This window comes from Barbatula barbatula (genome assembly GCF_947034865.1).
Source record: "Barbatula barbatula genome assembly, chromosome: 21".
NCBI lineage: Eukaryota > Metazoa > Chordata > Actinopteri > Cypriniformes > Nemacheilidae > Barbatula > Barbatula barbatula.
Window position 1 is genome coordinate 4,263,808 of NC_136784.1, and position 27,740 is coordinate 4,291,547.

The 27,740-nt window shown below is 39.3% G+C and overlaps 3 protein-coding genes across 3 annotated transcripts in view; all 3 read right to left on the reverse strand.

Annotated features, from left to right (window-relative positions):
* Positions 1 to 27,740, reverse strand: part of cacng8a (calcium channel, voltage-dependent, gamma subunit 8a) — a gene marked incomplete at its 3' end in the record, with an annotated part of 92,348 nt that overhangs the window by 10,686 nt on the left and 53,922 nt on the right. The gene's annotated exons all lie outside the window — the stretch shown is intronic.
* On the reverse strand, positions 1,268 to 7,657 carry cacng7a (calcium channel, voltage-dependent, gamma subunit 7a; the record flags this gene model as incomplete). Its single annotated transcript, XM_079484125.1, has 5 exons — positions 1,268 to 1,723; positions 2,861 to 3,006; positions 5,701 to 5,841; positions 6,054 to 6,140; positions 7,462 to 7,657. 5 exons carry the CDS (start codon positions 7,655 to 7,657, stop codon positions 1,268 to 1,270), a joined length of 1,026 nt encoding a protein of 341 aa, XP_079340251.1.
* grin2da (glutamate receptor, ionotropic, N-methyl D-aspartate 2D, a) overlaps positions 24,717 to 27,740 on the reverse strand; it is a gene marked incomplete at its 3' end in the record, with an annotated part of 38,583 nt that continues 35,559 nt past the window's right edge. Inside the window, exon 13 of the mRNA XM_079485039.1 lies at positions 24,717 to 27,671. Coding sequence (XP_079341165.1) covers positions 24,717 to 27,671 — 2,955 coding nt within the window. The remainder of the gene's footprint in view (positions 27,672 to 27,740) is intronic.

Here is a 27,740-nt window from a genome sequence, read left to right on the forward strand (position 1 = left end):
CATATTCCGCCAGATTTATAGTTCTGTTTATACAGTCTGTTCTTGAATTGATTACATATATACAATTTCTGTATGTAATACATGTAAAATAGTTTGAGAATATTAGTAGGTTTACAAGTCATTTTTATATACATGTATAAACAGTACAGTTAATAGTAAGATTTCTAATAGCATTGTAGAAAGATAAATAATATCTGCATTTTTAAGATGATGATTGAACAGTTCAGTATCCTTACAAAGAATACCTTACATCTCCTGCATTCATAGGAGCCGAAAAGCTGACGATACAGCCTCCATTATAAAAGCTAAAAATCTTTAGTATGTTTTATCTTTATGTCGTGCTACACTTCTTTTTCGTTGTTGACAAAATATTTTTAGAATATGAGAGAGAACACGAAAACACAAGGCATATCGAGGGCCATGGGGCCAAGCTTACAACAATGAGATGGTGAAGATCAGCCAGTGTTTCAGAACATCTACCCTCATGTACAAATCTAAAAACATTACAAATTGATAGGAAAAGACAAAACAGTCACAGATCCCCTCGCACCTTAAGTTTCCAATACCCAGATGACAAAATGTAGATAAATAGGCTTGACTACACTACATAACTAAACAACCCTTGGGAATGGGTTTGCTATTTATGTACAGAATTGATATTTCACGTCCATTTAAAGAATTCTTCCGAACTATTTAAAGAAATCCAGATTCGTGTCTTTTTGCATTTTAGTATAAACGAGACTATAAATAGATGGTATAAATAGTCTTTCTTTCATGAAATTGTGATAAAGGTGGAAAAATGTCTTTATGACATATCAAATACGAGAGGGAAATTAAGTTATGGTGTGCAATAAGATTGCAGTTAAGATTGATACATTTTCTATATAAATGTATATATTTATAACATATACATTAACATATACATATACTGTTCTCAACTATGATCGGCAAGTCATTTTGTATTTTTTTCTCTTTCACTCTAACTTATCTTTCTTCTCCATGCTGTACATTCTGTGTATAAATACTAATAGCCTACCTCTATTCCCTCACTTTTTAATCTCACTCTGAGAATCTGTTAAAACACCAGATTCAGGCACAGAGCTATAAGTGAAGGGCTTCCTATAAATCTTTTTAGCACCCTTTATCTCAGTTTTGCTCCTTTTGTGTCTGAATTAAAGCCCCACTTGCCCCTTTCTCTAGCCCCCCTCCTACATAATGTTAAACAAATATTTCTGTTCCGGTTTGTTATACAGAATTACACTTTCCTCTAACACGGGGAGGCGCTCATTCGCATGTGGGCGTGGTAGCGAGGCGGTGGCACCGCCGATGGGGGCGTGGCCATTGGGAGAGATTGAGGTGTGGGGCCACCAGAATGGGAGGAATGCAGGGTGTGAGGATAGGAAGAAGAGGAGGAAGAGGAAGCAGGTGCGAGGTGATAGCTGGCCGCGGAGGAGGGCCCTGATGAAGAGACTGGATTGGAGGGGCCGCCGCTCTTTTGAGGGGGAGGAAGAGGGTTCTGGTTGAGTTGAATGGAGATGTCGCTGGACACCTCGGAAGCACTGCGTCCACGCTGAGGAGGCGGCCATGACTCAGGGTGAAGGTACTGGCCACTGTAGTCGCTGCATTCAGACAGACGGGGGCGATAGAGTGCAGGATGTGGCCGGTACATTTCCTCCTCTGCGTAGCGTTTCATGAAAAGATAGACAGACATGACCCCAGCACCCTAGCAAAAACAAAAGTAGCAAATCATGAAAAAAGTAGCAAGTATGAGTATGATGACTTTAGAGCTCGTTTTATCCGATTCTGTAATATCGTCTGTATAGTGGGCTATGATAAGTTAACAGTATGCGGCGTATCAAGCCCACAGGCACCTAAAGTTGCCTAGGGCTCTTCTATTCTTTTTCCATCTGTTAACATTTTCTGACTGAAGGTAGATGAAAAACAACTGATTTACAACCTTTTGGAAACTTGCTGGATAGTGTGTCATGCTGGAATGCAGTATTTAAAGCAACAGTTCACCCGAAAATGAATGTTCTGTCTTCATTTGCTCACCCACGAGTTGTTTCAAAGCTGTATTCATGTATTTGTTCTGATGAAGACAGAGAAAGATGTTTGGAAGAATGCGTGAAACCAAACAGTACTTGGGCACCATTGACTACCATAGTAATAAATTAAAAGTTGTTCTGTTGAACACAAAGGAAGATCATTTGACAAATTTGAGAAAGCAAACAGTTTTATACAGATTCGGAGCAACTCGGGGTTGAGTAAAAGATGATAGGCATCTTTATTATTGGGTGAACTGTCCCTTTAAATGACTTGGGTACTTAGTGAGAAATGGACCATGGCAACGTTAGTGACCCTTCATTATCTTAATCTTTACACATGTTCCTGTGTTCATATTTGCATAAGTGTGCACATAATTCTAAGGGCAACAACAGGTTAACGTTGACCAGAAGTTTGTGCAAAACCAAAGTAGGAGGGCTATATTTAGAAACATGAATCCAAATTAATGAGCTCTCCAAGCACTACATTAAAGGTTTGTTGTGCGTATCCCAGATCAATGGACTGTAACACTCTTCTACAGTAATTCGTGCATATATATGATACAGATGTATGTTGAGGTTACTGCAGACACTAAATGCTGACATTCACAAATTGCTAAACTGAACATAGCAAATTAGCATAAATGCAGCGAACCCCAAAGCGCCTAGCTGTCACCCAGAAAGAAGCTACGGTAGGCTAAAATGAATGCATACTGATAAGAGCAGACCTATGGTTCAGCAGCTAACAACAGCAAAACTGTTAACACTGATGCATTTTAATGAACACAGCCCTCACGCACGCGGTGGGTTTGGCTGACCTCTTTGAGCAGGAAGGAGCTGGCCGCGAAGGCGAACGACCAGCCGTAGTGATAGTGAAAAAACTGCTCTGCTTCCCGTGGTCTGTTCATCACCTCATCATTTATACTGGAGATGTACAACACCAGACCAACTACTAAACTCAAACCTGAGAGAGAGAGAAAGAGAGAGAGAGAGAGAGAGAGAGAGAGAGAGAGAGAGAGAGAGAGAGAGAGAGAATAAAAGAGCCATATATTCTCAACATGCGGCTTTATCCCTGTAACCTTAATAAAGTAAAAAAATTTATATGCACAAGAAATAAAGATTTTAATGAAAATGACATATGAAAAAACAAAGCAAATATATATCGTAAGCATTCACATAAAAGGGTTGTTGATGCAGCAGAGTTTTAATATCACAGCCTGTTCAATCAAAACTGTTTTCCTCGAAAAGCTCTCTGGGGCGAGAGAACGTTAAACCAGCGAGCGAACAGCAAACCTGTCATACAGGGAGACATTAACATTTATGGTGTGTTCACTTTCGCTGTGGTTATGATTGAGAAAGCCCTGCTGCCATAATTGTGGAGAGAGCGAGAAAGAACGAAGACAAAAGGAAACCCTCTGGCGTAATCAAACACATTATCTCGGTCTGTCACTGCCAGCTGTCTGCACTTAGAATACCAACAAGGGATCTTCTTACATTTTCCATGTCGAGTAAAAAATGCAGAACGTTGTGCCATGTCACATTAGGGCTAATATTTGTACATAAACAAGCTTGGACGTAAAACGCTAATACCTTTTGTTCTCCAGTTGAAAGCAATAAATATGTTTAGTGAATGTTCCATAATGTTGCACAGAAAGAACGCAGGAAATACAGATCTGCTCTGCGGGTAGTGATCGCAAACCAGATGTTATTGAAAGTGATGCTGGAGTGATCTTTCCACTGCCAAAACAACACCATATTCACATATTTATATTCTAGAAGCTCTGCCGTGGTATATATTAAAGTCAGGTTTACTTTTTTTTTTTTTCACATGATAAGCACTGTTGTGGTGTCTTGTATTTAATTTATCATTCTGTAGTACAAAATGCTGAGCAAAATGTAACATTAGCACCTGATGCAGTGCAACACAGCACAGATTTGGACGGATGCCCGCGCTACCTCGACAATCTGCAGTCGTGCTTCCTCCTGCATTACAGAATCCTTTATTGTTAGACTGCAGTAGTGCGTACAGTGCAACTGCAGCAGATGCAACACATGCGATATTGTTGACTTTGCTTTGCCCCGCCCCCTAGGGAAACGATTGGGGGACATTCCCAGTGCTGCTGACTGCTTGCTTTTGTCTCTTTGTTAATTTACTGAAATCTGATGAAGACAGTGAAGCGAATTACAATTTAAGAGCAATTCAATGACATTCTAATTTGCAATTGTGATCGGTTTGGTTATAGTGTAAATGCATCAAGCACTGCGATTAAGCACTACTGCAAGGAAGGCCATGCTGAATTGAATATACTGTAGATGCACAACAGTAGAGCTTTTATTAAATGGTTGCTGTTTTTTAAAATAAAAAATGTTTAATAAAAGCTCTGCTGTTGTGCATCTAATTCAGCATGGCCTCCCTTGCTGTATTGCAAAATCACAATAATATATATACAGTATATATATATATATATATGTATATATATATGTATATATGTATATAATGTAATATATATGAAGAGGTTATTTGCAAAAACAGATAACTCTGTTTAAAAAAACCCAATTCCAATTCAAATCAATCTGCAGTTGGGTTGTTTTTATAGTAATATACATTACGTCTAGACAAGACAAGAAATGGTATGGGATAAAAATGGGAACAAGAGCTGGGAAATGACCGCAAGCCAGGAATTGAACTCGGGTTACCCAAAGCACTGCTACCATGTTGGCAGCCCACTACGCTATTGGTGCCAATTGCTACATGAAAGTTATAGATACAAACAAGGATAATGCATTTGTATATTAGACAAATGAAGCAACAGCATCTTTAAAAGGTTGTGTATATTGTCACTGTATTGTGCCTGCTATTTACCAACATCCCATCTCTAGTAAAAGTGATAATAGATGTATCTATCCCAGGATTGTTCAAAACATTCATGAGAATTCTGCCGCTGCAGGCTGATTCATGCAGCTATCACCAGGCAACTGATATAATCAACTGATACAGTTCTGCTGCACAGCACAGCCCAGACAACATTCACAGCTCGCTATCTGAATACTACCTGAATGTACCGCCAAAACTAAAGAGAATCAGATTACCATTTAAACTAAAGCAACATTCAAAGTCCCGATATTCTTTAGATTGTATTTATGTTATATTTAGGGTATTTAACAAAGAATAAATACATTTCAGTACATTATTGCTTTGATGTGCTAACTCTTCATTTGAGAATACTGTTAGCATGCGCATTGGTAAAAGCTACGCAAACTTCGACTTTATTGACAATCTGGTTCTATTAATAAAATAGAGATGACAGCCTTTCGCCAGAGCTCTTATGACGAGACCAAAAATAATTCTTATCAATTACTGCCAGTGCCTAAGAGGAAAAATAGAACCACTCAATGGATATTGTGTTTAAGAAAATTACCATAGCTGGATATTGGGAACACCATTCATGAAATATGCAAACCTCTCAGCGGGAATCTCACCCTAATTTCAGACGCAAGCGAGCAGAATTATCAGACTGTAGATTTACCATTGAAAATGAATATAAATATGTCCCTATCTAGAACATGTCCATCTTGTGGTGATGAGCGCTTCTCTCAAACTTATGTGTAGAAATCTAGAGAAATCCTACTACAATGTGTGCAAAGTAATGCGATTTACCTGATAAAATGAAGAATATTCCAGAGACAAAGGCCAGGATGGTGCGCTGGGGACGGATGTGGCCGATGTTACTTATGACGAAGGCCGTGAAGACAAAGATAAGCGAGACCATGGGGAAGGGGGTGGCCGTCCTGACCATTTCTGACAGAGCAAACAATGTGAGCAGTAAATAAAAAGATTTTCTAAATTTCTAAAATTTCACAGTTAATGTCACAAATTTCTAGTACACTATAAATGAAATGACTTCTGTTAATCTTCACAAATTTTCTAAATAGTTCTAACATTCTTTTTGCTTTGACTTTACATTTTTGCATGCAGGTTTCTACACTTTGCAGTGCATCAAATGTTCTTACTCAGTATATTTGCTGTGTTCTCAGTAGTGATCTCGATCTCTGGCTCGGTGAAGTATTCAGATGCCACACATCTCCCCTTCTCTGGCCCTGAGACAGAAAGAAAGAAAAAGAGCAAGAGAGAGGTAGAGAGAGAGAGAGAGAGAGAGAGAGAGAGGAGGACACAAAGAGAGGGAGAGAAGAGGACACAAAGAGACAGAGAAAGAAAGATGGAGATTGACAGTGACAGGGGGAGACGGGCACAAACACAAAGAGGCACAGCCATGATTTTGGTTCAGACATTGAGAAGAGAGGTGAGAGAACACATTGCATCGCACAGATATAGTGCACATACTGTACAGTCAGAAGCATCATGCACCTGGTACGAGGTATAGTTTTGGCTCACTTGATGCCCTAGACCCATTCAGACAACATTGTTGTTTACTTATTGTGCTAGATTGTTATGCAGTTGTAAAATGCACAAATGCATTTTTTTCTGTCACATCTTCTTAATCATTGAGTAACTTAATTTTCAAATATTTTTTGTCTCAAGTTAAAAGCTACGTAGGTGTAAAACGCCAAATTTAACTGTTCACATTTGAAAGACTTGTAACAAAGCATTTAATTATTTTTTTATGAACGCATGAAAGCAGATAACATACAAGCATAGAAATAGACTGTGTGTTTCCAGCACACATGACATGAAAAAGTCCTAATTAATTGTACACACACCACACACCTGACAGGCAAGTCTTTGTGTCGTGATTTGTCAAAAAACATGCACAGACGTGCCCACACACACACACACACACACAGCATGCAATGCTAACAGCACTAATAAAGCTTGGAGATGACATCATCCTCACACTTCTCTTAGTCAGCCATTTGCAACCAACTGGTGTGGCATCGTTTCAGTCCACCTAAGCATTTCCTGTCAGTAAATGAAAACAAACCTGCATGCAATGCAATGAAAATTTGTTTGTGCAACATATAAAAATGCAACCACTTCTTTAAAATAACGATGGCCTTTTCTTTATGCAAATATTTTGTGGCATCTTTTATTAGCTCTGCAATTTTATGCGGATATTGCACATGCGGTTACGGTATCTCGTGCCCACTCAGCCGCACTAGCTCCTGTTTCATTACGTGGCACGTTTTCGGAGGGTGATGCAACAGCATGCCATACCAGTGCTGCAGGACACCGAAAACCCTGTCAGCTGCATAACACAGCAGGACGCACCACAAATAAACTGTGATTGAACCGACGACAAAATTAGAAGACACGTTTGCTTAAGAGGTTTAACTGCCAACAAACAAGCAAAGAAATAAGGCTTAACACGACATGATTCAACAACCATTTGCGTTTTAATTAAATGTTTGTCTCGTCAACAAAGTGGGTGATATAAATGTAGGACGATAAGATAGCACCTACCAGCCACAAAACAGACCCTCCAGAGTCCAGAATGCAAAGCCATCTTTACTTCTGTGGTCTGGTTCTGCTGCAGAACGATGCCTTCCTCCATCAACAGCCAGTAGTCTGTAGACACAGCTACACCCACCAGTAGCAGACCGCATGCCCCAAACACAGACGACAGGAGCGTTAGTGCCCTGGTGCTGAAGGAACTCATCTTAAAGCAAAGAGAGAAGAGTAGAAATTAGATATTGTAAAGAAAGCTAATAAAGTGAATCATAATGGTCCAGCAGTAAGATTGCTTGCTGTCTACAACTATTAAGCCTTAAAAGATTATATTTTGAAAAATCATGGGCCCCTATTGACTTGCATTGTTTTTGTGCCTGTAAAAAAGAAGTCAATGTGGACTAACTTTTTTTGGATACCAATATTCTTCAAAATATCTTATGTATTGCATAAGAAAGGCAAACAGGTTTAATATTGCTAATTTCACACTTGCTATTTCATTTCATTTCCAACTGTTCGGCAAAGAATTTCGGTGCAAAGATGCAACCATGGTTAAACATTTACTAATGATTCTTTCTTACAAACTCATGGACTGTTCAAACATTTCCAATAATTCCCAGGTTAATATAGTGCACTCCAAAAACCAAAATGGTTTTCTGTAGGGCTTAATAAAACATGTCCTTCATCGACTACTGAACAAGCGTGTGACTCATCAACAGTATAAGATGAAAAGACGGTACAACAGATGAAGGGCAAACACACAATATCCTTTAAATAGTGGATGACTAAAATCATTAGAAAGAAATGTGCAGTTAGACATATTCAGTTACATAAGGGTTGCTTCAAATCCTTAAGGAGTTATTTTATTTTCATGCTGTTTGCCTCTAATGAACGGAGAATGGTGTGGGTTGTGTAAAGTTGGTGGATTCAGCACATGTGATGGGCTGGATTTAAACCTGCACTCCTGTGAGCATATGCAATACTGTGCCACATGCAGCATAGTATTAGGCATGAATCAAAGATCACCTTAAAGGACCGAAGTCTGCTTAATAGCTGGTCGGACAGACAGAAAGATAATAACTTGAATTCGTTGTTTAAGGTTAGGGTCAAGTTGAAGACATGGTTATATCAATGTTCAGTGTTGAAGCATTGCATTGGTTTTGTAACCATTGCTTTATATTTGTTGACTATATTGACACATGTAAGTTTACAACGCTAAAGCTGAATAAAATCAGATGTGCACAGTATCACTACAACAGCATAATGTAATACCTTCTGGTTTATTGCAAGTTATGCATACACGCTCTGAAACACCTTAGTGAAGATTTGACTGATAGGGGCCCAGAAAAAGCACAATTCCCTCATTTCATTGACAGCCATCTTTATAGCCACTAGATCACAAGCATGGAACTTCTTTTGAGCCAGATGTTGGCATTGAGAGAACAACAAATTAACACCCTTTTATGGTTTCAATTATCTCTGGTTAGGTTTAGGATCCCAAGGGCGTATTGGATATGAATGAAGGACTCATAGTGAGTGTTGGTTTATGGGGTTAAGATAATTAAAAAATATATTGACTCAGCATAGCAGCAAGGCAGAGGAGAAAAGACGAGCTATGAAGAAGTTAAATGTGGAGAAGTTTTGGGAAGATAACACGATGAAGGATGTTCTACTGAAGAACGTACCACTTGGGGTACCAGCATTGCTATAGTAATAACGCCGTGCCTTTGTTTAGATGTGTGTGCAGTTTTCCAATAGTATGTGGTCATGCCACACATGTGCATTTGGCACAAATAATAGGTCATGTGAAATAGCTATCGTGATTTAAACGTGCAGGTTACAATCTAAATCGTTAGAGAAACGGTGAGGCGAAGAGTGAATAAAAGGACAGTCAGTGAAAGAGAAATAGAGAAAAGAGAACAAGGCTACAGGTTGAGAGAAGCAAAGAAAAGAGAAGCAATTGGGAGCTGTCCATCACAGCGGTGCTGAAATCAGACATTGTGTTCCTGTGTTCCTTTAGAAAAGCTTAGAATCTTTATACTTCAAAAAGGGTTTCGGGTGGTTTAAGATTTACACCTGTTTATGAAAATAGCTATGGAAAGACACATAATCTGTAGAAATAGATTGATTATATCTTCAAAAAACAATATTTTGATTAATTCAAATTAAAAAGTGATTCCAGAAAAAAATGTATCAAAAATACATCAAAAACTTTTGTGCCAACACTAAAAGATTAGCCCCCTAGAGGAACTCAAACAAAATGACAGGGAGCTGTCCGGTGCTGAAATAAAACCCTGCTCTGAAACGTCTTGGAAAGACTTAAAGAATGTAATGAAATCTTTACTGCTGTGACCATTGAAACACTATAACATAGCCAATATAAAACACCAGTATCTAGCGTTCAATCTCAAAAGAACAACCTAAATTCCTTTTTTATTTCTTCCCAGGTTTACTCAGTGGGACGGTCAATATACACCAGACATTTAGAAAGACAACCCTCAGGGTGAACTAGGGGTTCCACAGATGGTGTGCCCAGTGGACTGGGAAGCAAGTGCCAAGGGGGGGTCATGTTTTTCTCTTGAGGTGGAGGCAATATGTCTCCTTGTCTGCAGGTTAAGCCAAATGGCAAGAGTAAAGAGTGTGGGAGGATGTGATGTGATGTGATGAGAGAAAAAGAAAAACGATGCTTTACGAAGTAAAGGTGACGACGGTTTGGGTAAAAACCTTGGCCCACAATATCTCAAAGGACAGTGGCACGCACGAGCGTGCACGCATGTGTGAGCTCTCAATGACACGCATACGCACAAGCATTCCCATGTGCACATTCATGATTTTAGTTCAGTTCAGAAACGTAGAGCACCATTCAAAAATCTTAAACTGCTATTTCGTAGCATCGCTACGAAAAGGCAGAAAATGTGCATGCGTGACTAAAAGCCGAAAATCAAGTGTATAAAAAAGAAATCCACGCGTCACTTCCACCCATCTACTCTGACTTAAGTACGCACACACGTACACGCAGCGTGTCTACCCCTTCTCAAATCACACAACCGCAGTACACTCTTTGCGTGCTCAAGTCAGCACCATCAATCGTATAGATACATGCATGTATACAAATTTCGATATAGCCTACGTGCCTACACGACGTAGCCGTGACCATAAAGTCTCGCGCTAAGTGCGATATAATAAGCTGTAGCGGGTAAAAAGTCGTAAAATCTCTATCCAAACGTGTTTTTCTTTATAAAACGATCCCATAAAATCAAATGAAAAACACGTCACGCTCTTTCGCGGTGACACCGCTTAAATAGCTCTACAAAACATGCGATAACTGTCACTTGGCGAATAAATCGGGTTATCGGCTTGAAAACACTGAAACGAAGTGATCACGCGCCACTCACACAGCGACTGTAACGTGCATGAAAAAGGAAGAAGCGCGAGCACTCACCCTCTACCACGCGACCAGATTCAGCGGTGCACAGGCGTCGAGAGGAATAACCAAACTGGAAACCTTGACAGGTTTTGCAGTTTTCCTCTCTCTCTCCCTCTCTCTCTTCCTCACTCACTCACACGCACGCACACACACGTGTCCCCCTCTCTTTCTTTAGCTCCCCTGTAATACCCCCTCTCACTGTTTCTTTTCTTTCGGCACTGCGGAGAATTGGCTCAATGGGATGTACTGGGATGTAGAAAGATGGTTTCGGGTATAAAGACTTTCTCTGGCATAGTTTGACGGTGGTAATGCTCAGTAAGGTCAGAGTTAGTTTCAGTGTGCGTATGTCGGTGGAGGCATACACCATGAGTCATATTTAACATTTAAAGACCCGATCGTTTTTAACCTTTAAATCCATACTCGGGTGCATTCTTTTTGCATTATTATGAATAAGAATATGTCGTTTGGTCTGATAATTATTAATGTGTTTTAAGGTATTAGTTAAAGCTTTATGTGCATAAAGTTTGTACCCCATATAAAGATTAATATTTATAAGTACATGGTAGGTTTTGTTATTTAGAAGATGCTTTAGTGTAATGTACAGTAGAGTCTCCTTGGAGCAACCTGAGGTTAGAAATCCACGCGCACGCACACATCAATAGAATTGACTAATTTCGCACATTTTCACAATGCATATCGTTTTAAAGAAGCTTTACATTTCAATTTGTTATTATGGGTGGCTGTGTAGAAGTAATTGGAGAAATATAGAATTCTAATAATCTACAAATCAAGCAATATAATTCAAACATTTATTTGAAATCACCTTTATCTGTAATTCTTAAATACAAGCAAACTAAAAGAATACTCAAAGTGCATTTAGATAAAAAGATTATGAGGGCATATTTTAGTTTTTAGGGATTTTCACTGTACTGCAGTAAAAGTATGGAAGCAGATGCAGCACATCTTTAAAGAAATTTATTCACTTTCAATTTAAGATCAAGATCATTTACTCACCCCTGTTGTCATCCAAGACGTGAAATTAAAGTTTTTGATGAAAACATTCCAGAATTATAGTGGACTTCAATGGACTCCAAACGGTTGAAGGTCAAAATTACAGTTTCAGTGCAGCTTCAAATGGCTTTAAACGATACCAGACTATGAAAAAAGGTCTTATCTTGCGAAACGATGGGTCATTGTCTAAAAACAAAAATGTATATGCTTTATAAACACAAAAGCTCGTCTTGCTCTCGTCTTGCACACTCAGAACTTCAACAGTAATACGTAATTACGTTGATAAGGTCACAGTTGACGTAGGCGGAAGTACAGAGTCAGCGTTTACAAGTTAAACGTGCAAATACTTAGTCCAACACTGTTTACAAAAAAGGGAGTTAAAAGGTAAAACAATAATGTCGGACAATTTTGAGGAGATGAGATAAATTTTTTCGCCCTACCCTTCCTACGTCAAGCGTGACCTTTTTAACGTAATTTTGTATTATGTGAAGTCGTGAGCGCGCTTTGCAGAACAGAGTAAGACCTTTATTCATCGCCTGGTATCGTTTAAAGCCCTTTGAAGCTGGACTGAAACTGTAATTTTGAACTTCAACCGTTTGGAGTCCATTGAAGTCCACTATATGGAGAATAATCCTGGAATGTTATAATCAAAAACCTTAATTTATTTTCAACTAAAGAAAAAATACATAAACATCTTGGATGACAACAGGGGTAAGTAAATTATCAAGAAAATGTATGTGGAAAATGAACAATTCCTTTAACACTGCAGCGTGTATGCATGTGATAAACCTTTATGTGATAAAGAAAAAGTGTGTGTGTAGTTTCAAGGTGCTGCACTGCACACAGCCTTGGGCTCTTAACTCTCAAACTGCAGTGGAGAGGCAGTGTTGTTTTCTGCAGGTATGAATACTGTACATAAATAAAGATGACATTAAATAGATTATCCAAAAATAGACACAAAATACAAATAATGCTTACATTCTATTTCCCAGTTTCTTTCTCAGGGTCTTCCAGGGCCCCTGGTTGACAGCTCTGGTCTCAGTAGAAGACACTCGACGTTCAGTCAGTGCTGTCAGGATCAATAATAGAGCGGAGAAATAGATTGTGTACAGTAAATAATTTAATAGCAAAACTGCAGCAGTCTGTTATACTTTGTAATTTTCCCTAATTGACAGACAGCCAAATTAAACCAAAGAGAAACTCCAGAGCTCAGAAGCACAAAACAGTATTTTTCATTATAACACTTGTTAAGAAAAAGTGTTTTTGCAGAGTGTAAATGTACAGTAATAAAGAATTCACTTTATGGTGGTCTCACTATCGACAACCACACACGCCTGTAAGAATCTACGTGAGGGATTCATTACAACACTGTAGGGTCCTTCCTTTCTCTTCCTCCCCCTGCGCCTCTGCCTTCCTCTTTTTTTCCCTCTTTCTCTTTTAAATCTATTTTTAGACTCCTGGTGGGGAAACCCGATACACGCGTGATAAAAATAACACACAGTGCTGTTGACTGACCCGATATCTCTATACAAGGACAGCCTCAAATCTGCATACCATTCATCTTCTACAATCATTCTGCGTTTCCTCCACCACTTTTAAATGTCAAAGAATGACATTTGAAATCAATCAAATAGCTTAAATGGCATGAAATGATAGCACACACTGTAATGTACTGTACTGTACATTGTGAGGAAAAATAAAATCCACTCTTACGGCTAAACGTTTGACATTGTTTGAATGCTGTTTGCTTGAAAAAAGACAAATATGCAAATTTCTGCTTTTGATATATAGACTAGAGACTTTCACAAAATCCCCAGCGTTTCACAGAGAGATAGTCCAGAACCATCTCCTCACTATCATGTCGTTGCTGTGACAACCGTGACTTCAAAGAGGTCCCATCAGAGAGGCGGCAGTAGGGGCGAGTTAAAACATGAAATCATCAGAGAGAGAGAGAGAGAGAGAGAGAGAGAGAGAGGGAGAGGTTGATAGAAGAAGACGGGAGCGCAGGGATGCCGGAGGGAGGTGGAAAACTCACAGTCCAATCAGAGGGCTATAGAACAGAGAGCGTGGACTGCATAAATACCCAAATGGAGATTATGCAAATGAGGGCAGATTACATGGATACGTACTGCTGATTTGAATGCATTTATTCACATATATGGATAACGTGTAGGGATATAAGCAACGCTTAGAGAGTTGAGGAGACAGAGGCAATTATTAATATTCACGAAAGATTGAAAAGAAGAGGAAGGAAAATAACAGAGGGTTGCACAAAGGTTTTTACTAAAAGACTTTTAGTACGAAGGTCTATAGAAGGTTGAGAAATGTTTGAAATTGTAAGTGAAAGCTTAGTTGGGAAACAAGACAAGTTTTCTTTATTATGGCATTTATGCAAAGTACCATTTTTAGCACCTTTAATATGAATAATGTACACGCTCTCTTGAACAACCACATACACACAAAGATCTTAAACTATTAATGAGGACCTCGGGACCTCAGTGAGATGAAATCTTTATTTATTTATTTGTATATTGTGTTAATATGAAGATATTATAACTAAGACATATAAACAAGTCTACACATTATGAAGTTTAGCAGGCTTTTAAGAATAAGGAAACTCCGTCAAATTGAACCAAAATAATCAATGTACCCTTCATCCTGTTGTGGATTCGTAAAATATAAACATTTATTTTGCGCTGAACATTTAAAAAGATAGCAACAGGCACATAATATATACTGTAGTGTATGGATATGATAGAAACTGTTTGTGTGATGCACTGGATATTTTTTGGACTGTTGTGATTTGTGGCAATGACCCAGATCAGGGCTGTGCTGTGCCTTGATGTTCTGTGTGTGTGCTGAGGCCTTGAGCGGTCCACATCTGTGACGGACATCACTCAACCTTAAGTTTTTAAGGATTCTGAGATGTTGCATGATATTTTGAGTTGTGATTGAGTTTGAGCTTGTCTTCTAGGAACTTTAATTGCCCTTCCCTTCAACAAAAAAAGCAGATCATTTTAATCTGGAGCGTCAAGTTTTCGCTTCTTTGCCAAAGGAGATAATGCATATACAAAATGCGTTCTGTAGAGCAGTTTGTCTGTTTAGGGCTACTGTAGTAACAACATTGTGAATTCCATGTAAGGGGACCCATGATGTATGTAGATAGAAATAGCTCACTCTAAGGTAATAAAAACATCATACCTTATTATCGATGGTGTTTATACACCCCTGAAGTCATAGTTATGTATATAATATTGCATTTCTGTTAATAAATCCTCAAGAATATATAATGTTCATGATGTAATCTGAACAACATCCAGTTCGGTGTCACATTAGTACGTCCCAGTGTGTGCATACTGTTTTGCTATCCACTAAAATTTGTATTTACCATGAAAAGCACTACTTTTATGGCATAGTATGAGTAGATCAATTGGGACGGCGCAAGCATATTTAAAAATTCATGGATTTTAAAAATGGATTTTAACTGCAGATTCTGACCAAGTAATTGTCGCTATATTGACATTCCACACATCAGTTGAATTCTCAAATACTAATGCAGTTATGAGGATTGATTGACAGTTATGTTCTTGAACAACATTATAACAGAGGAAAGGTTTAGGCCCGATTCACATTTCGCGTTTAAAACCACGCAGAAAGCGCAAGCCGTGCCTTTTTCTTTCTTCAAATGACCCTAAGTTCACACCAAACGCAACTCCTTTATTACTCGCAGTAAAAGTTTGGTTTTCCACTAGAGTGACGTGATCTGGCAAATATTTTCCACCTTTCCGGAAGACGAGATTGATGCGTGCGAGTTCGCTGCAATACGCGTCTTTGCATTGACTTTGTATGTAATTTACTCGCGCTAAATGCTTAATTCTAGTCTATATATTTATTAACTAACATATTGTGTGATTTGGAAATGCGGCATTCAAGCCTAGGACAGATTTCCCCAAAGGGATAATAAAGTATACTGTGTTGTATTGAATTAAATGGCTTTTGTTGTGAACCCAGTGTCAGTCTTGCTTTTTAATAATAATGCACTCGACTATTTAGAGGACCCTTTTATTATATTGCTACTTCGATTGCTTTAATAAAACAATGAGTCATTTAAGGTGATGCATAAATTTCATTATAGATAAAGGGCTTTTTAAAGGAACACCCTCTACACATTGTACATTCATTTTGATGTATTTTTTGACTCATCCGCAACTTTGACAAATAATGAATCACACAAGCCTCCAGGAAGATGACCTGACTATTCCGCCATGACCCCTATTACTTGTGTCCCGTGGGTATCTGAAAAAGTACAGACAACATCTAACATAGAGTGTTAGACAGAGTAATGCATTTAAATTCTATAAAACTATTTACTTGAATTGCTATTTAGTTTACTGTCACAAAGCTACCGCTCACACACCGAAACTCACATACATAAACCTCTTAAGGTCAAAACGGAAGAGCAATATTTTCTTATTAGCTCCACACATACAGTATAGGGCTCCTTATAGTCTTGTTAGGATAAACGGGCCCATTTATTAATTAATTTGACTCATTAAGATACGGAGGTGAGCAAGCAATGGTCTAAGAATGCTTCAATGCCCGGCAGTTAAAACAAGCCTCTTAAATTATCACCTTGACTTTGCCATTAGCTATAGTTCAGAGGATATTACTACACAGAAAATGTTGTAACTAAAAGGACATTTAAACCCGCTGTACTTTGGCATTCAATCGTTTTCTCTGCGATTATCTAGGAGATAGAATTCAGCACGTTGAAGTCTTCAAGCTTATGGTGTCAGATCACAGTCTCTTGTTATCACAAAATGTCTTAAGGCCGCATCTTGCCATTTTCTATCTTAATAGTGTTTGGATTGTATGGAGCGGTTGCATGCTGCCGGCATTGGCCTGTTTTATCGGTTATGTCATTTAAAGCTTTATAGTGTTCATGTAAGTCTACATCAAACTAAAACAAATTGAAGGTCTTGCTAGATTGACCAATAGGGCCCGTGTCTTGCCTCACTCATATGGGACTCTCACAGGACGTGTGGCCAAACGTCATAGGACATCAAAACTAAACTGCACAGTGAGTCACAAACAGCAAATCAAAACACAACCAATCAACGTTAAATTAAAATTGATTCGAAATGATAAACACAAGACAGATATTTGGTACAATATTACAAATTTTCTGTAGAAAATCATAGTTTTTTGAAGAATTCAGGAAATCAAACAGTTCTGGGACACCTTTGATTATATTTACATGTATCCTACTAAAATAGCCAATGATGGCCCAGAACTGAAAAACCTTCCAAATATCTTCTGTGTTTAGTAGAACAAAGTAATGTATACATGGTGATTAAATATGGTGAATAAATAATGACAGAATCTTCATATTTGGATGAACTATCCCTTTAATTATAAAGGTAAAATATATGATTTTATAAGTTTATTAGGAGACTATGTACAATCTTTGTTCCTTGTAATGTTTGTCCTTTTTAAAATAACATTTGCATAGTTTTATCAAGCATGCTACTCTTACTGTCATTTTACACATTCGCAGTGATGTATACTAGAGTTTTAAGGATCCAAGATCAATTCTACAGGTCACCATTACGTGTCCAAATGTGCAGACGAATAAGAGATTTCCCTTGTCAAGCTGACCTAGTTGAGCCTGAGAGCGGCCCACTACTGTCAACTGTTGCACATACAGACAATAAATTTACCCACCACTTGAGTTTATGGTTTATTTAATGCGTCGGGACGGACGGGCCATATTTTTTTTCTATGTTGTCTGCCAGTGACGTTCTTGACCTAAATATGGTTGTGGTGGATTTAATAGGCTGAAGGATGTGTAATTGGTTGTCATGTCGATTTATGAGCGACGCTGTGTTTAATGTCTCTGTGTGGGAATGTCCGGTTAGAAACTGCGGAAATGCTGCCCTCTTGTGGCATGATATGAGAATGGCGTATCATGGGCATTTCCATTGGTAAAATTCCTCTTAATGGCACTTTAAAAAATAACACATTTTATAAAACATAAAATGGGGGCACCGAAGTCTGATACCATTACTGGTCTGTGAATTTTCTTTATTTAAACCATTATATGAAGTTAAAGTTAATTTACCATAATTGTATACTACAAATTGCATAAGTACATTTGTAGGATATGTGGTTTAACTATAAATAAAACCAAAGAAAACGATGAATAAAATGAATGCATGGATATAAAAGCATAGGATAATCTCATTGCAAGTATCCATTTCCTATGATGTAATCCAACTTCCAATATAAATTGAGAATTTCCTGAGTGCATTTCACCAGAGCCATCAGTTTAGCACGCATCCGAAATTACACGGTTTAATTAATTTAAAACAAATGTTTATCTTTTAATCTGGCTCTTCCAAACCCTCCAAACCCCAATTTCTCTCTCATCATCTCTCGCCCACTCTTTCTCAAACCCTCCTGTGTGAATCGTTCATCTCTTATCTACTTTCTCCTTGGCCTGATTTCTGCTCTACATTCTCTACAGAAAGAAAAGTCTTTCCAAGCGTAGATAGAGACTCACCCCTCCACTGGCACAAAATGGACTGGAATTGGTTTTGTGATAAAACGTAATTGAAAGATTCAAACGTGACTCAGAATCAGTGTTTGTTTGAAAGAAACGCTGTTGCCTCGGAATAACATAACAGGTGAACAGAAAATCTGACAGTGACAAATCATATTTAATAAAACATCTTAAGTATAATCCTGTTAGTACAGTAAGCATATATCAAACAGACCACCTCCCCCTCCACCTACAGCCCTGAAATGTAGAGCATTCCTTACATATCGCCTCATATTCCCTCCATTAATCTGCAGTAAATGACCCCATCACTTAATTATATTTCCAAGCGTGGAAGAAGCGCAGTTACATAAATCTTGCATTTGTAGCTAATTAAAAAACGAAAGAGCGAGTTCATAGACCTATAGCATATAATAGATAGAAGTGAGGAGGAAACAATTTAATTGCAGCAGTCTGAGTTTTTATAAATGTTCAATTCTTTACTTTGGTCACCCACAGTAACCCCTCTTTGCTTTTCTCTCCGGGGAAAAAGTACTGCTAGTTAACGCCAGTTTCTACCGGCAAGGAAAGCAATAGCTCTCCATGTAAACTTGCTGTCACTTGTATTTTGCATGCCTATATTTCTTAAGGCTCCTGCTTACCAACACCTCAGCAGCCAATAGCTTTCTTATCTACCTTTTCCAATATTACACACCAGATTGACTCATTGACACCGAGCACACATGCTGAACTGGAGTAATCGCTGTGAGATGTTGGTATGTTCGGCATTGAATAATAAACTGTAGATTCATCACAAATCCTACAGCAAGGATAGCATAAGCGCTTCTGCAGATGAAACACCTGTGGGCATTATGTCAATACAGCCAAGGTTGTTGTAAAGGTGAATAAGAAGGATTTTCCCCAGAGGTTTGAGCGTAGTCTTTTTGCAAGATATTTTTAAAATTATATATAAAATATATAATTTATGAACATTCTGAAGAGTTACATAAATACGTAGAGATATACATCTATGATCTCTGAGGTACTGTATATACATGGTTGGCATAACAAAACCAGCTCAATAGACTATCAAAACTAGCCCAAAGTCACGATTTTAAACACCACTGAATATTACGTTTGTATTAGTGAAGACACGCATGCACACACACTTAATAATGTTTAATATTCAATGGTTTTTAGTCAGTTTTGTGTAATGGCAATTAGACTATTTTGGGCTGGTTTCATTACACAGATCTGGCAACCTTGTATGTAGATTATGGTTTCGTAACATTCAAAGAGATAGTTCTCCCAAAATGAAACTATCTGGAAGAATGTTAGCTACTGAGATTTCTGGGGCACCATTGTAGAAATAATTATTCAAGATTTGTTTTGTTCTGTTGAACACAATAGAGCATATTTTGAAGAATTCTGGGAAATTCAGTTCTGGGGCACATGTGACAACCATTTTAATGGTTCCTAAAATTCCTAATCTGGTTTTGTTCCCAAGATAGGAAATCAACTATATGTCATACAAGAGTACGGAGCTAAACATCCTTAATTAAAAACAGTATTGTGGTTTTCCAGGCAAAGCTGTTTGACAAGACCTAACCAAGAAGACTCGCTAGGTCAACCAGAATCACCAGTAAAACCACAGTGGTCCAACATTAACCAGTCTGGGAATTTATATTGGTTTAAACTGGTTTTTTCAAATTCAAATTGTCATTGCACACATTTGGTATCATTGCACATCTACAAGAAATTGTTCAAATCTCTACAGCAACTTTAAAAGAGTGAATCTCGTGTGATTTTATCAGCTGGAGACTTAAGTGAGTCTCCATTCATTACTTATTAAATCTCACTGCCGTCTAGGAGAAACAATAGAGACAGCTGAGATTCTTTTTTGCTTTTATTTCCCAGAAGAAAATACTGCCATATTTTAAGTCCAGTCAAACTGGCTTTACAAGTCAAACGGTTTAACAGAAACCAGTTGAAATGTCAACCTTTAATGAGTTGAGTTGTTGAAACATTTAAAAATACCAAGTTGAAATTTCGTTTCAGTGTTCTTAGAAGTTACGGAAGCAAAATTTCACAGTGCAATAGATCCAAATCCATGCATTTGCAAGTTCTCTCCACAGGCTAATAAAATACATTTAAGATTATTTAAATTAATGCAATAGATGTACATGTACTCACCAATGATTTCAAAAGGCTTTTAAAACTCTTATCAACTCACAACAGGGAACAGGGGCTCACAAATTCTTCACAGAAGTGCTGCCAAGCACAAAAATGAATTGTTCAACACGTACAAAAAAATGAAAAAGCCCAAACAGTGTGTTGTATTAAAAGTATTTTATTCTGTTCTGCTCGCAGCACAGCATAGTATTAGTCTCCCATGTTCGAACGGCCCAGCGAGTGGCCCCCCGTGAGTCTCCCCTATTAAGAGGAGTATGGCACAAGAACCTTACACAGTGGTACCGGGGGGCACTACCGTCCTGGCACAGAGTGGCGTAAAACATAACTGGCTATGCTCAGCTACATTATAATAAAGTATTACAGAGCAGCATCACATGTGTTCGAATGTGTTGTCAGCATAACATTGCAGATCGGCACAGACAGAGCGCACATACACCATTATCCAAGTCGCTTGGACACACATGAACAGACTCCCGCAGACAGCAAAGCTTCTGATGCTACGTGGTCGATCCGCGCATCAGAAGAGAGGCTGTCTGCTTAAGACCTACTTGCTACTGCAAGACGGACGCTCACAGTGAGGAGCCTACAGCTGTTTTGCAAGTTTATCTTTTAAAGTCGTATCTCAACGTCCCGAAACTGAGATGGTGACACATACACACCTCAATCACAGCGTTGGTTATTTGCAACATAAATTCATCGAGGTCGATGGGTGGCCATGTCATTCATTAAAACACAGTTGGAGACTGGTCTCTGATGTCGGCTGTTATGAGACGAGAGAGGACAAAGAGACAAAAGAAGACTAATTCAAAGAGAAAAATTTAGTAGATAAACAGTACATATATAGATATATATTCATGTTATTTGTCGAAATATATAATTTTCTATATGTATATATTTATATGCGGCTTCTTCCATAACAGACTTCTCCTTAAAGGGATAATACACCCAAAAATGAAAACTCTGTCTTGAATTACTCGCCCTCAAGTTTTTCTAAATATGTATACATTTCTTTGTTCGGTTGAACTCAAAGAAATATATTTGGAATGATCATCATTGACTACAATAGTAGGGAAATCTTTTTTTTTTGCTTCTGTTGAACAAAAAGGAAGATATTTTGAGGAATGTAGGAAAATAAACGATTCTGGGGCACTTTTGACTACCATTTACATTTTTCCTACAATGGTAGTCAATGGTGCTTCAGAACTGTTGGTTTCTAACATTATTCCAAAATATCACTCTTTGTGTTCAACCGAACAAACAACTAGAGGGTGAGTAATTCATGACAGAATTTTCATTTTTGGGTGGAGTATCCCTTTAATAACAAATAAACAAACAAACCAAAACATTTACTCTCAAAGACACAATCAACACAACAAGACACATCTCTAGAGAAAGGCCTTTTCAAGATTCTTGGTGGCGTTTATCCTACTTGACGTTGTGCAATATGCCTGATATTTAATTCAATTTGAAAATGAAAGAAAAAAAGCATTATCTTAAGGTCCTTGCTGGTTAAGCCCAAACATTTTATCAAACCTGTCTGTTGAATTTATGCGCGCAATGGAATGGAAAGGGAATTTAAAATTAGTTTTACGCAGGTAACACATGAAACACATCTTAATTATCGAGTCTGCCGAAAGAAATGTTTGAAAACAATGTTTTGTATCGGCTATACTGCTTTGCTGAACAGCTATTTCTCTATTGCTATCTAAACTTCACAAACACATACATGAGGTACATCTATATATAAAGTAATCCAGACAAGTATTACACAACAAAGTCGGAGTCAAAGGATATACATATATAAGCTGCCAAATATTCTAAATGACAATGCCAAGATAAACTACTTTGAAATCCATGAAAGCAAGGCAGTGTTATGATTCCGGACTTGTATTACTGCCCTCTTGATTTTTACAAACCGATAAAAATCACTGATTATGTTTCTTGCACAAGTTACTCTATAGTCGCTTGACAGTACAGTTAGCCCATTGACAACAAAATATACCCCAATTAATTGGTACTACTTTTAAAAAGCTCAGCATACACAAATAAGCATAATATGGCTCAGATGCAATTACAAGCACACAAAAAAACAATTGGCCAGTTGGAATGTGCTTAGTTCTGTGTCAAATATGCACAAAGGAATAAACACATACAGACGTACAAAAGTAACAATATACAATATATAAAGAAAACCAACTTTATCAAGACGAATTATATGCTGGCTTGACAAAGCTTTCGAAAGTGAAAAAGCTTTCACATTATTTAAACAATTTAGGCCTGGAGTTCATTTGTAAGGTAATGGTACATATCACTCTATAGTGCATATGATGGAGTTAACATACTGAAGTCTAGCTTTTTGCAACAGGAAAATGTGAGTTTGAAATCGTAAATCGGAATAGCATGAGGGGCTGTTTTGTGGCTTTGGTAGCTTGAGAGTGCTAAGAGTTGGACCCCTAATATAAGATTAAAAATAAGACAGCGTGTTGGCTGTGTCAAGCCAACATAATTACAAACTCCAACAATCAATCCAAAGAAACAGAAAGACAGCGAACACCGAGAGGCCACGTGTGTTTACATTTTTAAAACGACACGAATAAATAAAACATAGTTGACTCAGACCTGCCGCCAACACGCACCTGCCCTTAGCAATATTCACAGTCAATTATAGCGCTCACTTCAAAAATGCTAGCTTCTGGCTAATGATGAAAGCAAAATCAAGCAACCCGACTTCTGATTCTCAGTCTTTTCCTCACAATTAACAGAAAATCTGGCTTTTTTAAACAAACAGATATGTTTAGGAAAAAGCATGAATCTGCAAATTAGCTTTGCTCTCGTTTTTTCCCTTGCTGCTACTTACACAGCTAAAGCAAACTTGCTAAGCAAGTATGATGTCTGAGCATAATAAATGAGAGAACCGAGCAGTTTGTAGAAAAGGTGTAAAAACAGTGTTAAACTGTAAACAGTGCTCTCCTTCGTTTGTCGCTCTCTGATCAATGACTTGTCTTTCGTCACTCGCTGACGTCGTTGTTAGAGAGTACAGTGTTGCAGTATGGCTAGCCCTGTCTTACTTGCACTTCAAACACCGGCGTTCCAAACTACCCTAACTGGCTCGGACAAAAAGGTGTCTCCCGAGAAAGCTATGATCTTAAAAAGTGTCTTCTTGGTTGCAGCACACGGTGTTGTTATGGCAACGTATACATTCAGTCGAGAGGGGAAGGGCTGCCACTGATTGTAGGTAGTTGAAAGATGTGCCCTACTGTAAAACAGCACAGTGCTTATATTTGTGATAACTAAACACAATTGCTTTGAACAAGCTCACAAAACACATTATATATATATATATATATATATATATATATATATAATAAAATAACTTTGAAAAATATATGTATTGAATGTTGTCTGTAGTTAATTATGTATTGCTCAAGGGAGGGGATTGAAAAATGAGGATGATTTCAGTGTACATCGGCTCCACTTAAGTTTGGCATTCAGCTTCAGTAAGCCATTGTGTTATCAGTCATGGCTAACTTACCCTGTTTCTAGGAATACGAACACTGACAACAACAACACAGAATGCAAGATGTTAGTTTGTAAATGGAGGTGGAGGTCAAGAAAAAAATGGATTGCTACTTTCCTTTGTGAACGCTTCCCTTGAGATATTGAACAAATATACACAACAGTTATGTCAAGATTCAACACTGAGCAAAAGAAGATGGAGTGGGGCACTGGGGCTTTGTATTTTGACCTCTGAATCTCCTCTTGAAAGATCATTCCTGAGCCACCGTGCTGCAAAACACTCCCCAAAAAAACATCACATTTACCTCCAAGAAGTATGAGAAAAAGCCATATGAACAGCCTCGCTTACATCAACGAGATTTGTCAGCATGGCAGTACCATTCTTACAAAAGCAAGGAGAAAGGGCTACAACTGAAGTGACCTTCCAATCCAGGTTTGTCTCTGAGGAGCATTATAGCTTTGTGCAAGAGAGTGTCAGCTAAAACATCCCAACTGTTATTAACAGTAAACAGTTTGTAGCGCGAGCGGGTGATTCGAGTGCCCTTCTGGGCTGCCTGCTTATGTTCCATCGTTGAATTATGTTTCTCAGACCTCACTCTCCACACTGGAGAATTGGGCAGAGCCTCGACGGGAGCACAGACTCTTGGTTTTGAGGGGGAGATGTGGGGACTGATATCTTTGGGGTTGGGGAACTGATCGTAGTTTCTGGTATTGGAGCTTAGCGCTAGAGGAGGACAGAGAAGAAGGCTGTGGGGCACCAGGAGTAGACGAGACAACCGAAGGGGAGGAAACTGAGGAGGAGGAGGTAGGTGGAGGAATATGTATATGATGAGAGGAAGATGGGGGCGCTGGGAGTGCAGGGACCATGGGAGTGGGCAAAGATGGTAGACTCTGAGGAGGAGACGGTGGTTGTCGAGACCGTTCTGAACGCTGTGGCCTTTGTGCATTGAGGTTGGACTGGCTTCCAGATTTTGCTTGGCCTGAAGCCCGGTCTGGCTTGGATGATTGCCGTTTGGGCCTTACACTACTGCTAAAACTATGGCAGTGGGGAAGCAGCTCCTCTTGACTTCGAGAAGTCACTCGATTCCATTTGGAGTGAGAGCTGGCAGAGTGATGGGGCGACTGGCAGGAACAGGATGTGTGGCCACGACTCTTTTCTTGGGACCTGCTTTTAGACTTCTTTTCAGTCTTTAGCGGTAACTTGTCTACAGACCAATATCTTCGTGGCGGTGGGGGAGTTAATGGGGCCGGAGGCCACTGGTTTGATCCTAAGCCTCCTGATCCCCATCCTGTTCCTGTCCCAAATCCCAAGCGGCTTTCCCCACCACCCCATGGCAATAATGAGTCATCTCTACTGTTTATACTGCCTCCTCTCTCTCTAGCAGGGTAGGTGCCAAAAAACCATCCTCCTCCACCAATGCCTCCAACTGCCCTTCCTTCATGACCCTCCCAATATCTCTCAAACTTACCAAACTCTCCAGAGGAGCCCTCGTCATCTGTATATATGTCAACAGTTTTTTCTCTATCCCTGTCTGAATCAGAGTCCATTCCTCTACTTTCTCTTCGTCTCCCCTGTTCTTCCTGTCTACTCCTTTCCACCTCTGACTCCTCCTCAGAATCCCATTCGTGAAATGACAGGCCTTCTCTCGAACAAGGTTTAATTCTCCCATTCTTTCCCAGAAGGGGACGACTCTCCCCACCTCTTCCATGTTCATCTCTCTCTGCACCTACAGATTTCCGTCTTTTAGAAAGTGGAAGCAGGGGTACAACAGTTGATTCTGAACTTGGATCCCCACTAGCCCAAAATTTTACAGTTGAGGAAGGTTTGTTTGAGGTGGATAAATGTTTGTTGTTAGACCTTGGCCTGGAGTGGCGATGTGATTTAGGGCTTTTGTGATGCCTTTCTTTTCCTCTGATTCCCTCTTCGTCATCAGCTCCTTGATCATCCCTGTCTCTCTTTGCTCCATCTCTGCTAATATCCCACTCGTAACTCTTTGTAGAGCTTTCACTCTTTTTTCTAAAAGAGCTCCGCCTCAGGGCAGGATACGAAGTGTATTCCTGTCCGACAACTTTTTCAAAAACATCTTTCCTGTCAATGTCTCCCTCTTCTTGTTCAGACCGCTTGTCCCTTTCCCTTCTTTTTGCTTTCTCCTCTTTTTTCTTTTTCTTTTTCACCTTGCGTCTCTTACGCTCCCTTTCTCTTTCACGCTCTTCTCGCTTCTTTTTCTTTCTACCTTTCTTTCTCCTTTTCCTCTCTCTTTCCCTCTCTTTGTGATGTCGTTTCCCTTCCTTAACTTCTCGATCTCCAGCTGCCCTTTTCTTTTCTTTCTCTCCCCAAGATGCCCACCATTCTTGAAGTTGAGCAAGTTGACTGCCCGTCCTCTCTCGCATCTGACCCCTCTGTGGGCAAGGTTTACGGGGGGGAATGGGTGGCGGTGGAGGACTGCTGGGCAGCGATCGAGAGGACATACGTGAACGACTTTTTCTCCTCCCCAAAAGCAAGCTTGACTCCTCTGTAAGCTCATCTGTATCATAGTCCTCATACACATCTGTACGGTACCTGAAACTTTGTGATGATGTGTATGATGAAGAAAAGGGAGAATTGGACCGGGAGACTGATTCTGAGGAAGAGGATGAACTGGAGGTACTGGAACTGCTGGAGGATGTGGTTGTGAGGCATATAGATGGAGAAGGTGATGGGGGAGTGTGGGTTGGGGAAGAGAGGGGCACAGGTATCGGTAGAGGAAGGGGAGGAGGGCGACGTCCCCTGCTACCACCTCCATCCCTCATTCCATGCCTGACACCACCTCTCCTTCCAAGGAGAAGGATATTTTCATATAGTGGGCCCCCCGAGCCCTTTCTTTTTGAGAAGCTGCTTCTCCTCCATAAGGATTGCTGAGGTGAAGAGGGATTTTGTAAAGCAGGGTTAATGGGTAAGTGTCCAGAGGCTTGACCTTTAGAGGCTAACCTTGGGTTTATAGAGGATTTTGGTGCTCGATGTTTTGTTTTAGGAGTTTGAGTACCTGTATTTTGTAGGTCTGCTGAGACCCCTAAACCCTCTGGATCGATCGGACCATAGTATCTCTTGTACTCATCCTCACCTACACCTACTCCTGTGCCCCAGTGAGGGGGCATACCCAGGAATTGTGTCAAGTCTTTAATCCCACTGTTGACTCCACTGGATTTCTCAGGGCCCACCTTTGGACGTGTCCATCGATCCACCACAGCTAATCTGCGATCATGTCGTGGTAGGAATGTTGAGCATGGCATAGGTGCTCCAAGAATGGGGCTGTTTGATGGCCCTAGAGCCATGCCTGAATGTCCACCAGATGGGGGTGAACCAGGAAGGATGGCATTGTATACTGGCGGCTGTTGATGGTGTTGTTTTTGCTGTTGTTGTGGCATCGTGATGGGGGGATTGGCCACAGCCGTAGATATCACGTGAGGCGGAAGAACTGTAGAGACATGATATTGAGGAAGTGTGCTTTGGCAACCTCCAGGAGCTGTTTCATCCTCGAAATTGCAGCAGCTGTACATTCCCTGTAAGTAACAAGCAAATTATTTATTATTTAACAGTTCTGAGGCAGAGGATATTATAATGTTTCCCTT